This window comes from Mirounga leonina, unplaced genomic scaffold (assembly GCF_011800145.1).
Source record: "Mirounga leonina isolate KUSES-001 unplaced genomic scaffold, KU_Mleo_1.0 Mir_129, whole genome shotgun sequence".
Lineage (NCBI taxonomy): Eukaryota > Metazoa > Chordata > Mammalia > Carnivora > Phocidae > Mirounga > Mirounga leonina.
In genome coordinates, this window is record NW_023270323.1 from 9,724,906 (window position 1) to 9,737,417 (window position 12,512).

At 42.8% G+C, this 12,512-nt stretch overlaps 2 protein-coding genes across 3 annotated transcripts in view; one reads left to right on the forward strand and one right to left on the reverse strand.

The window, feature by feature from the left end:
• HERC6 (HECT and RLD domain containing E3 ubiquitin protein ligase family member 6) overlaps window positions 1-12,512 on the reverse strand; it is a 55,713-nt gene that overhangs the window by 28,979 nt on the left and 14,222 nt on the right. For both annotated transcript variants that reach the window (XM_035004534.1, XM_035004535.1), the window contains exons 7-11: window positions 12,136-12,272; window positions 10,784-10,851; window positions 5,219-5,340; window positions 4,395-4,454; window positions 1,115-1,208 (exon numbers count right to left, since the gene is read on the reverse strand). In XM_035004534.1, coding sequence (XP_034860425.1) covers window positions 1,115-1,208; window positions 4,395-4,454; window positions 5,219-5,340; window positions 10,784-10,851; window positions 12,136-12,272 — 481 coding nt within the window. The remainder of the gene's footprint in view (window positions 1-1,114; window positions 1,209-4,394; window positions 4,455-5,218; window positions 5,341-10,783; window positions 10,852-12,135; window positions 12,273-12,512) is intronic.
• On the forward strand, window positions 2,512-3,238 carry LOC118010345 (dnaJ homolog subfamily C member 15-like). The gene has a single exon (XM_035004536.1). It carries the CDS (start codon window positions 2,576-2,578, stop codon window positions 3,023-3,025), a length of 450 nt encoding a protein of 149 aa, XP_034860427.1. The 5' UTR covers window positions 2,512-2,575; the 3' UTR covers window positions 3,026-3,238.

The window sequence follows — 12,512 nt, forward strand, 5'->3', positions numbered from 1 at the left end:
TCATGAACATGCTGCTATGATCATTTACACAGAAGCCTTTGTGTGGACATATGTTTTCATCTGGGTTGGATAAGCACCTAGAAGTAGAACTGCTGGGTCATATGGTAAATCTATGTTTTTGTTTTTTAAAGATTTTATTTATTTATTTGAGAGAGACAGAATGAGAGAGAGAGAACACCTGAGAGGGGATAGGGTCAGAGGACGAAGCAGACTCCCTGCCGAGCAGGAAGCCCAATGCGGGACTCGATCCAGGGACTCCAGGATCATGACCTGAGCCGAAGGCAGTCGCTCAACCAACTGAGCCACCCAGGCGCCCTGGTAAATCTATGTTTAACTTTTTTGAGAAGCTGCCAAATTGTTTTCTAAAGAGACTGTAACATTTTACATATCTACCAGCCATGAATGAGGCCTCCAGGTTCTCTGTATCCTCACCAATACTTGTTATTGTCTTTCTTTATGACGATGATCATCATTATGGATGTGAAGTGATATCTCATGGTGGTTTTAATTTGCATTTCCCTAATGATTAACTGTACTAAGCATCTTTCCATGTGCTTATCCATAAATCTTCTCTGGTAAAATATCCATTCAAATCTTCTGATCATTTTTTAAATTTGGGTCATTTCTCTTCTTATTGAGTTACAAAAATCATTTATGGGGCGCCTGGGTGGCTCAGTTGGTTAAGCGACTGCCTTCAGCTCAGGTCATGATCCCAGGGTCCTGGGATCGAGCCCCACGTTGGGCTCCCTGCTCTGCGGGGAGCCTGCGAGAATTCTCCCTCTCCCACTCCCCCTGCTTGTGTTCCCTCTCTCGCTGTGTCTCTCTCTGTCAAATAAATAAATAAAATCTTAAAAAAAAAATCATTTATGTATTTTGGATACAAGTCATTTGCCAAATATATGATTTAGATATTTATAAATTAAAAAAATAAAAAAGTGCCAGCATCTAATACAGTGTCTGGAATATATTAACCTCATCATGAACACTCGCCCCCCTCCCCTATCACACACAGTCCCCTCCCTGACTCAGCTCCCAACAAAATTAAACTGCAGTCATACTGATTCCTGTAAAGAAATTCTATTGCTCTATTTCTCAAGTAAATATTGGCCATTACCATGAAAGAAATCCATTCTGTTTTTGTTAACTTCTCGAAGGTATCTCTTGCCTTTTGTAAGTCCACATCAATGGAAATCGTTTCTACAAGTTCTCTTTGGATACAAGAAATGTAAAAACAACAAACAAATAAAACACATAAACAGATGGAAAAGAATATTTCTAAACTTCATACATATTTATCGTCTTATTAGTTAGATAAAAACTTTTTTCTTACAGCTTGCCTCCTTTCAAAATAATTAATTTACTTGGCACAAAAAAATTTTACAAAATTTATATTCTCCTAAAAGAGAGTAGGTAACAATTTATTATCTCTAAAGTGGCTACAAGTGTGGGCTGCAATAATAGCAAAATTATATATATGCTGCATCTGAGAACTGAAACCATTTACCCCTACAGTCAGCCCGGTACACTGAGAACTGAAACTACCCACCCCTCTCCACACCTTACCATCTACATCTACATTACTTTAGGATTCCACTGTTTCATTAGCATGACTTCACTATTCCAAGAGACACTAAGCCCAGGCAAGTGGTTTGATTGTGCATTATAGGAACTTCCTGAAAAGACCCATTAACTCCTCAATAGAAATCATTAATATATGCCCTAAGATTCTTTGAATCTCTTGCCTCAAAGTCAATGCCTTGCTGTCTCCAACCATCCTGGATCTTTGGATCTTTTCCCAATCCTAATCAAGCCCCCAGCTGCGAGCTCCCAAACTGAAAGACCTGCCCTAAACCAAACTGCCAATTCTTGATAAATTCCAACCTGGCCTTCCCCTCAGTAACACTATCAAAGCTTTATCTAGGTGTTGTGCTTTCCTGGGTTGTGTTGGTGATATCTGAAGAGACTCCATCTGTCAAATGACTAGTTTCTATAATCTTATCAAGAAATATTTTATGCTTGCTGAATTAATGGATCAATAGTAATACCAGGGCTAAAATATCTATGCAAGTACTCAAAGTACTGTAAATCTCCCCTTAAAATATATTGTCCTTTGCTGTCTTTAGCATCATAAAACCAAACCTTGAGTTTCATCACTCCTGGGAGGATACTCCTCCACTTTACAAAGGTAATATTCTTCACCTGGAAAATATTCTGTATGCAGTAAGGATGAGCCTGAGGCTAGAGAAGGGAAGGAAGAGGAAACGTTGTATATGGCAGAGTCCCTGTCCCTCACTTCTCTCCTGGAAGCATGGCAAGAAGAAGAAAGCAAATGGGAGAGGAAGAAGGCAGAGGGAAGCAGCGTCTGATCTCTCTTCTCTCACCCTTGACCGGGATGTGTGGGGATGAATCGGGATGCTTTTTAGACTCTAGAAAGACAATGCCTCATGGGCTGCCAGGGGGAAGCCACGGCATTCAGCTTCCCTGGGTTTCTCTGGTTCCGAGGTGAGGTTGTTGGACTCAACAGTTCCTCCAGGCCCTTTAAAGAGCGACTGAGAGCTCCCCACGTTGCATTGTCATGGCTGCCCGTGGTGGCGTCTCCGCTGGCGGCGAGGGTCTGCCCTACGCCGAGTCCTCGCCGCCGGCGACCGCACTGCGGGACGCGGACATCGACCAGGGACTGGCAAGAAGTTTGATAGCTGTAGGAGTGGGTGTTGCAGCTCTCGTATTTGCAGGTCGCTATGCATTGCAAATCTGGAAGCCTCTAGAACAAGTACTCACAGAAACGGCAAAGAAGATTTCCACTCCTAGCCTTTCATCCTACTATAAAGGAGGATTTGAACAGAAAATGAGTAGGCGAGAAGCTAGTCTTACTTTGGGTATAAGCCCATCTGCTGGCAAGGCCAAGATTAGAACAGCTCATAGGAGAACCATGATTTTGAATCACCCAGATAAAGGTGGATCTCCTTACTTAGCAACCAAAATAAATGAAGCAAAAGACTTGCTAGAAGCAACCACCAAACACTGATTGATGCTTAAGAATCATTCTGAAGGAAAAAAAGGGGGAATACAAAACAAAAAGTCCTGCAAAGCAGCCTAAACCACGGCGTTCATAATTTTCATACATGTACTGACCACAATCATTTATTCCACTATTAAGGTAAAGATTAACAATCTTAAAAAAAAAAGAGTGACTGAGAGTGCAGCTGGGTTAAAAACCAATGGGACAACTGGGGGTTACACAGAGCCAAAGAACACGTGCAACACGGGTTAAGTGAGTGCCACCTACTGGCCAGGAGGGGGCACAAGATGTGTATAACTATCTTCAGAATCTGTGAGGCAGTTTGGGGCCTACTCAACCGGGAGGGATGAGACCTGACCTAGTGGGGGAGGACTGGACCGAGTGATTTGTGCTGTAGACACACCAGCAGGGCATCAGCCTCCAGGGAAGGCAGAAGGCAGCCTAAGGCCCCTTCATGCTGCTATCCTCCTTCTCCTTTAAATACTGTTCAATTTAAACAAGGAGGCCATCACACTGAGGGGGCTCTATCACTACGGGGGCCTATGTAAGCAAAAAATCTGAGCCTGTAAATACCTCAGTTATGAAATCGAAACCTAAGGACAACCAGTCAAACAGCCCACTACGCTTTGAGCTATAGCCGGTCAATTAATTTCTTTTCTTTGCTCCTGCACCTTCTCTACGTAAGTCTTTCCTCTAGCTCCTGTTGGTGGAGCGCCCCGAACCACTTCAGTTGCGTGCTGCCCAATTTGAGTCAGTATGTGCTTAAATAAATCTTGAAATGTTTAATATGCCTCAGTTTCTCTCTTAACAGTTCCCAGGCACAGTATTGTAAAGCACAAAGGGAAGGGAAGAAATACAAGACCAAATGTTGAGCACTTCACAAGAGAGCTGTTTGTATGACTGGATCAGACACCAAGTAGAGAAATCAGATTCTCCTCTGTAGTAGTGAACCTAGTTCAAGATAAAATAAATAGAATCTATTTTCCCTATTGCTGGATTCCCCTACCGATCCCACCACAAAGAGAACTGCAAAGTGCTGCCTTGGCCTCTAAGTACTAAAGCAACATTAGAATGATCACTCATGGACACAAAGATCTTGAAAAAACACCATTCCTTGTAGTCAGGTAACAGAGGAGGACAGGGCGGTGTGTGAATTAGGAATTACAACTTACAGTGGTCTCGCAGAAAATTCCTTTACAAAACGGGAGAATTCTGTAACAACCTTTGGAGTTTTCTATGTTGGACTTATTGTTCATAGATAACATAATAATACACATTAAAATGACTGACTTGAAACTTTTCATTTTAAATATTTCTCAATGTTCCCCTCCCCGCCCCGTATTTTAAATGAAGATAAATCTCATGTAAAAATTACCTTTTCTTTAAAAAACTTGCAGTCAGACAAGCAGGAGATGAAAATATCGTCATAATTTCACTGTAAAAGTAACAACACACGTGTTAAGTCGTAATGTACTATAAAGCATGCCTCCTCTTAGGTCCAATTATACAACTGATGACATGGAATCATTAAAGAAAACTACTCTCCTACGAGTCTTCCAAACTCTGGACATATTTTGTGCTGATAAATCTCCCCCAAATCCTTCATAGTTGATTTTACCAAGACATGGATTTAAATAAAATCCATCCTTCTGAAAACAGAAACTTATGGTGCCCCAGAGTATAAACTCTGAAGATACAAAAGAGCGCACTTCAAAGAGGGCTCTGTGAGATACAACATGTTTTTGATTCACTCCTGCATCTCCCGTGACTATCAAGGTGCCTGGGAACTGTATGTCCTCAATATAGCTGTGTTAAGTAAATGATGAATGAATGAGATCATCAGGGACTTCTTCAAACTTCGAGAATCATGGTTAAATGCACATGCCTTCACAGCAAAGCCAAACCTTCTGTCTTATGTTTAGGATAAAATGACCCCATGGCTTCAAAACCAAATATTTGAGGGGTGCCTGGGTGGCTCAGTCGTTAAGCGTCTGCCTTCGGCTCAGGTCATGATCCCAGGGTCCTGGGATCGAGCCCCGCATCGGGCTCCCTGCTCGGCCAGGAGCCTGCTTCTCCCTCTCCCACTCCCCCTGCTCGTGTTCCCTCTCTCGCTGTGCCTCTCTCTGTCAAATAAATAAATAAAATCTTTAAAAAAAAAAACAACAAATATTTGATTTATAACTTATCAGACAGAGCGACCTCTTAGCCACTTCAAGGCTAGTGCTTCCTGTTGCCGCTGCTATCCATTTTTCCATCAGGGGCTGGTTAATTTGGCTTATTTCTGGCAGGATTTTCCTGGAAACATCTGTGGAACTGGTATCCTTCGTGGGAGAAAAAAAAATGATCAGGAAAACATACCCACATGCTGAGGAATAAATAACACCGCAAAGCTTGTGGCAGGTGGTAGGTAGGCCCCACCCTTTCTGATGTAGGGTTTGGTGAGCAGGGTTATGTCCTCAGACTGGCCTGGCTTTTCCGGTTCCTAGCCTTGGCCCCTGGCTTGGTCTGAGCCTTAGTTTTGTCATTTAAAAATGGAATGACACAAAATAATTGAAAACAGGGACTCAACCAGATACTGGTACACCAGTATTCACTGCAGCATTATTCCCAATAGCCAAAACGGTGGAAACAGCTGGTGTCCAGTGACGGCATCCATAGATGAACACGGTGTCTACGTGCAGGAGAATAAATATTCAGCCGTAAAAAGGGAAGAGATTCTGATGCATGCTGAAACATGGATGAACTCTGAAGACATTATGCTAAGCGAAATAACCCAGATACAAAAGGACAAATATGGTGTGATTCCACTCATGTGAAATTGGCAACTTCATAGAAAGTAGATTAGAGATTACCCAGGGCTGGGGGCAGTCATGGAATAGAGACTTATTATTTAATGGCTACAGAGTTTCTGTTTGGGGTGATAAAAAGTTTTGGAGATGGAGAGTGGTGACGGTTGCAAAATATTGTGAATGCAAGTAATGACACTAAATTACATACTTAAGAATAGTTAAAATAGGGGCGCGTGGGTGGCTCAGTCGTTAAGCGACTGCCTTCGGCTCAGGTCATGATCCTGGAGTCCCTGGATCGAGCCCCGCATCGGGCTCCCTGCTCGGCGGGAAGCCTGCTTCTCCCTCTCCCACTCCCCCTGCTTGTGTTCCCTCTCTCGCTGTGTCTCTGTCAAAGAAATAAATAAATCTTGGGCGCCTGGGTGGCTCAGTCGGTTAAGCGACTGCCTTCGGCTCAGGTCATGATCCTGGAGTCCCGGGATCGAGTCCCGCATCGGGCTCCCTGCTCGGCAGGGAGTCTGCTTCTCCCTCTGACCCTCCCCCCTCTCATGTGCTCTCTCTGTCTCAAATAAATAAATAAAATCTTTAAAAAAAAAAAAAAGAATAGTTAAAATAGAAAATTTTATGATGTGTGTGTGTGTGTGTGTGTATTTTAACCACAATAAAAAAAATGAGATAATAATACCTACCTCTCTGGGCTCTTGTTAAGATTAAATGATATTAGGTATACAAAGCCTTTGGATTATAGTTGGTATTCAGTAAATACTAGTTTCTTTCTCCCCTCTAATCACCCATAGATTTTTACTTATAGATCAGTGGTTTCCAAACTTTAGCATGCAACAGAATTACCTGGTGATCTTGCTAAAGCATAGACTGCTGAGCCCATCCCCGCAGTTTCTGATTTAGGAGTGGAGCTCAAGAATTTGCATCTGGCAAATTCCCACATGATGCTGCTGCTCTGGTGTAGGGACCACACTCTGAGAACCACGGTTCTAGACAATACTTGAAACCAAATGGCTCGGGGCGCCTGGGTGGCTCAGTCGTTAAGCGTCTGCCTTCGGCTCAGGTCATGATCCCAGGATGCTGGGATCGAGCCCCACATCGGCTCCCTGCTCGGCAGGAAGCCTGCTTCTCCAACTCCCACTCCCCCTGCTTGTGTTCCCTCTCTCACTATCTCTCGCTCTCTGTCAAATAAATAAATAAAATCTTAAAAAAAAAAAAAAAGAAACCAAATGGCTCAGTGAGCAGTGTCAGAAATCACTATATGGAAAGAAAAAACCTGTCTTTTAATAATAGCCTTCCAAAAACATTAGTGCTCTGCTCCATGTTATACCTCTACCTCCAATGAACTTGTCATAAGTCAGGAAGTTCTTTTTTTGGAAGAAACCTCTATCTATGCCCAACATGGGGCTTGAACTCAAGACCCCGAGATCAAGAGTCACATACTCTACAAACTGAGCCAGCGAGGCACCCCATGAGTCAGGGAAGTCTTCATCGTTTTTATTTAATGCTTAAATAAAGACCTCCGGAAGAAAATGTGTAACCATGACTTCTGAAGTTCCCTTCAGCTTCTTGATCTGAGCCTTGGGTGTCTCCTCTGGTTCAATCACGAGAGAGCTTGTATTCCCCGCCACGTGGCTGGAAACTTGGGACAATGAGGTGCTCCCTATTGGCACTTACATACCATTTCTTCTACTCTCTTCAAAATCCCAGCTCCCCTGAAGTAATCATCTCTCAGTGTCCTGGTCACTACCCTTCAACACTGAAAACTTTAGTACCTTGCTGTCTTCCTCAGCACTGCCATGCTTGTTGTCATGCTTCCCGTAATTCTTGGCAACTACAGAACTAATAAACAGGATTTATTTCCCACCTTGATCTCTCAAGTCTTGATCTCATCCCAACACTTCTCCTCTGCTCCGCCTCAACCACCCATGTCCTGGATCAGGGTTTCAAGAGGGATGCTATTGACATTTTGTGTCAGATCGTTCTTTGTTGTGAGAGTCTTGTGCATTGCAGGATGTTTAGCAGCAGCCCTGGCCTCTACCCCCCAGATGCTAGTGGCTGCCACCCCAGCACCCCTGCCCCTTTCCCTGTTACTACAACCTAAAATGGCTCCAGCAATTGCCAAATGTTTCCTGGGGCAAAATCATTCCTAGCTGAAAACCACTGCCCTAGATCTAGGTAATACCCTATGCTTTATAATCATCAATAACTGTTTCACCTTCTAAAATTTCTATTAGAAACATTCTCAGGGGCGCCTGGGTGGCTCAGTCAGTTAAGCGTCTGCCTTCGGCTCAGGTCATGATCTCAGGGTCCTGGGATCGAGCCCCGCATCGGGCTCCCTGCTCAGCGGGGAGTCTGCTTCTCCCTCTCCCTCTGCTCCTCCTCCCCTCACCCCCATTCATACTCTTTCTCACCTCCCCCCCCAAATATATAAATAAAATCTTAAAAAAAAAAAAAAAAAGAAAAGAAACATTCTCTTCTTCGGTCATCATACACCTTTTTCTGATTCTCTTACTTTAAAGTGAAACTCCCAATCTAACATTCTTTGGTGCTGGAATGAGTTAAGACTTTGGGGGCTATTGGAACAGAATGAATGTATTTTGCATGCAAGAAGGACATGAATTTTATTGGTGGGGCGGGGTGGGGGGGAAGAATGTTATGGACTGAATGTGTTCCCCCCAAATTCATATGTTGAAATTCTAATCCCCAGTGCAATGGCATTAAGAGGTGGGGCCTTTGGGAGGTGACTAGGTCTCATGAATGGGATTACCGCTCTCATGAATGGGATTAGTGCCCTTATAAGAGACCCCAGAGAGCTCTCTTGCTCTTTCTGCCATATGAGGACACAGCAAAAAGACAGCTATCTATAAACAAGGAAGCATGTCCTCACCAAACATTGAGTATGCTGGCCCCTTGATCCTGGACTTCCCAGACTCCAAAACTGTGAGAAGTACATTTCTGCTGTTCACAAGCCACCTAGTCTATAGTGTTTTGTTAGCAGGCAGAGCAGACTAAGACACTTGCTTTAGAGCGGAACCCACTCCAACATTCTTTGAGGGCATTAGGATCTCCAATCCATTGACCCTATTGTTCGTTCATTATTCATCACCTCCTCATTTCAATATTGTTTTATCTCAGGGGATAAATAGGGAGGTGAAAGGAGAAGGAGAGAGCCAGGGGAATAGCCAGTTGGTGGAGCAGTCAGAACATACATATTTATTGATTAGGTTCACCATCCTATATGGGCATAGCTCATGGCATCCCAAAACAATCACAACAGTAACACTGAAGATCACTGATCACAGGTCACCATGACAAATATAGGAATAATGGAAAAATTTGAAATATTGCAAGAATTACCAAAATGTGACACAGAAACAAGAAGTGAGCAAATGCTGTTGGAAAAATGGTTCCCATAAATTTGTTCTCTGTAGGATTGCCACGAACCTTCAATTTGTAAAAAATGCACTAAATCATAGTGCAATATAATGAGGCATGCCTGTATACTTCTGTCTCCATACAAACATTTCAGAACCAAGCCAGAAATATGAGAATAAAGTCCTCTCTGTCAACAGTTAGGAGGGTACTACAGTATGGTGGCTAATGGTATAAGCTTTGCAGCTGGATTGCCTGGGTTTGAATCTAGCCTTGCCACTTCTTAGCAGTGCAACTTTGGGTAAGTCTACTTCTCTGAGACTCAGTTTTTTCATCTGTAAAATGGGGGAAATAATACCAACTGGAGTTGACATGAGGATTAAATGTGTCAATAGACTTGGAGTATTTTAATTGGTACCTAACTCATGATGACTACAATTAATATTAATCACTGCTGTCATTATCATCAATATTACTTAATGATAAACAGTGTAGAAGCAATGAATTTAGGTTTGGGGGTCTCATCTTAAGAGATGTGAGGAGGAAGTGAAAATTACAGGATATTTTTTTAAATAGTTTTTTTTTCAAAAAGATTTATTTACTCATTTGAGAGAGAGGAGTGTGCGAGCAAGTAGGGGGAGGGGTAGAGGAAGAGAATCTTTCAAGCAGACTCCCCACTGAGCATGGAGCCTAGTTGACACAGGGCCATCCCACAACCCATGAGATCAAGACCCAAACCTAAACCAGGAATCAGATGCCCAACCAACTGAGCCACCCAGGCAACCCGAAAATAACAGAATATTTTTTTTAAAAGATTCTATCTATTTATCTGACAGAGAGAGAGAGCACAAGCAGGGGGAGTGACAGAGGGAGAGGGAGAAGTAGGCTTCCTGCCGAGCAGGAAGGGATGCAGGGCTCTATCCCAGGACCCCAGGATCATGACCGGAGCCAAAGGCAGACACCCAACCAACTGAGCCACCCAGGTGCCCCTCAGAATTATTTTTTAAGAAGCATTCTAGGGGTGCCTGGGTGGCTCAGTCGTTAAGCGTCTGCCTTCAGCTCAGGTCGTGATCCCAGGGTCCTGGGATCGAGCCCCACATCGGGCTCCCTGCTCCACGGGAAGCCTGCTTCTCCCTCTCCCACTCCCCCTGCTTGTATTCCCTCTCTCACTATCTCTGTCTCTGTCAAATAAATAAATAAAATCTTAAAAAAAAAAAAAGAAGCATTCTAACAGGGGGCGCCTGGGTGGCTCAGTTGGTTAAGCGACTGCCTTCAGCTCGGGTCATGATCTCAGGGTCCTGGGATCGAGCCCCGCATCGGGCTCCCCGCTCGGCGGGAAGCCTGCTTCTCCCTCTGACCCTCTCCCTGCTTGTGTTCCCTCTCTCGCTGTCTTTCTCTCTCTGTCAAATAAAAAAAAAAAAAAAAAAGAAGCATTCTAACAGAGGATCTTCTTAGTAAAAAATTTGAATACATCCAAATGATACAATGTTTGAAACACTGCTCTGAAATCTAGACAGAAAAAAACGATTTTTATTTGTTTTTGTTTGTTTTTGTTTTTTTTAAGAATATTTTTAAAAGAAACAGAAAGTATAATAGATACCTGATAAGTTGTCACAAAACTGGCATGTGTTCCAGCAAAAATATGTTTGACTTGAAAATCCGCAAGGTCTAAAAGAAAGTATAAATCCATGCTTATTGTTTTTAGAAGTAAAAAAATAAATCTTTTGTTATAAACCTAAAACTGCTCTAAAAACATAGTCTTAAAAAAACCCTGATATATTGGGGTGCCTGGGTGGCTCAGTCAGTTAAGTGTCTGACTCTGATTTTAGCTCAGGTCACTATCCCAGGGTCATGGGATTGAGCCCCACGTTGGGCTTTGCAGAAGCATAGAGTCTGCTTGTCCCTCTCCCTCTGCTTCCCCCCGACCCGTGCTCTTGTGCATGCTCTCTCTCTCTAAAACAGATAAAATCTTTAAAACAAAATCTGATAGGGCGCCTGGGTGGCTCAGTTGGTTAAGCGACTGCCTTCGGCTCAGGTCATGATCCTGGAGTCCCTGGATCGAGTTCCACATCGGGCTCCCTGCTCGGCAGGGAGCCTACTTCTGCCTCTGACCCTCCCCCCTCTCATGTGCTCTCTCTCTCTCATTCTCTCTGTCTCAAATAAATAAATAAAATCTTAAAAAAAAAAAAACAGGGGCGCCTGGGTGGCTCAGTTGGTTAAGCAACTGCCTTCGGCTCAGGTCATGATCCTGGAGTCCCGGGATCGAGTCCCGCATCGGGCTCCCTGCTCGGCAGGGAGTCTGCTTCTCCCTCTGACCCTCCCCCCTCTCATGTGCTCTCTCTCTCAAATAAATAAATAAAATCTTTAAAAAAAAAAAAACAACAAAATCTGATATATTACCAAGCCAAATTTACTTATTTATTGGCAATTTATATTCTTCTAGATGAATTTTGACTACAAGCACCATAAAAGATTAATTTTGATCAGGTTACATGTTGTATATACTTAAAATTTAATTTTTCATGCACTTACATAATGAAACCAGGGTGATGTACTTTAGAAGAGGGTTTTTTTGTTTATCTGTTTTTTTATTTGATTTTAAGCAATCTCTACACCCAACATGGGGCTCAAACTCACAACCCTGAGATCAAGAGTCACACACTCCACCAACTGATCCTGCCAGGTGCCCCTACAAGAGGTTTGATTAAATATATATAAGTGTATCTTTCTGATAGTTCATCGACTTGGGATCTTTTTCATATTACCCTAATCTTTAGGAAAAAAACCTCCAGGAATCATTACATAAGAAAAGATGCATATTGTACAGATTTAAAAATAACAGTACAAAAAGAACCACAGTTCTATGTACTCTTGTGAAAAGAAGATAAGTAATATTTCTCCTCCAGTGGCATCAATTAAAACAAAATCATAAATTAGTGGGACCACTCGTACCATCAGCAGAAATCAGGCAGGTAAAGTCAGCGTTCTCTGTCAGAGCCTCCGGATGAGTTGGTCTGCTTTTGCAACTTGGTCCGCGACCAAAAGACACTACCTTTCCAGTGGTGTAGACATATGCAAGGGTGTGGTAACTGCAAGAGACAGAATACAATGAAGATCAAAGTACTCACACTTTTTGAGAAAGATGACGTCTCCTAACACAAAATAACAGATTTATCTTATACTAAGTACTCAGATCCCTTATCATAATGTCAGGGTGAGAGGGTACCAAATGATGTGACTAAACAAATGGCAGGTGAATATTAACTTATTACTAACCTTAAAGATAGAACATTATCGATGGGTCTTTACTATGGTTTCTTCCATTTGTG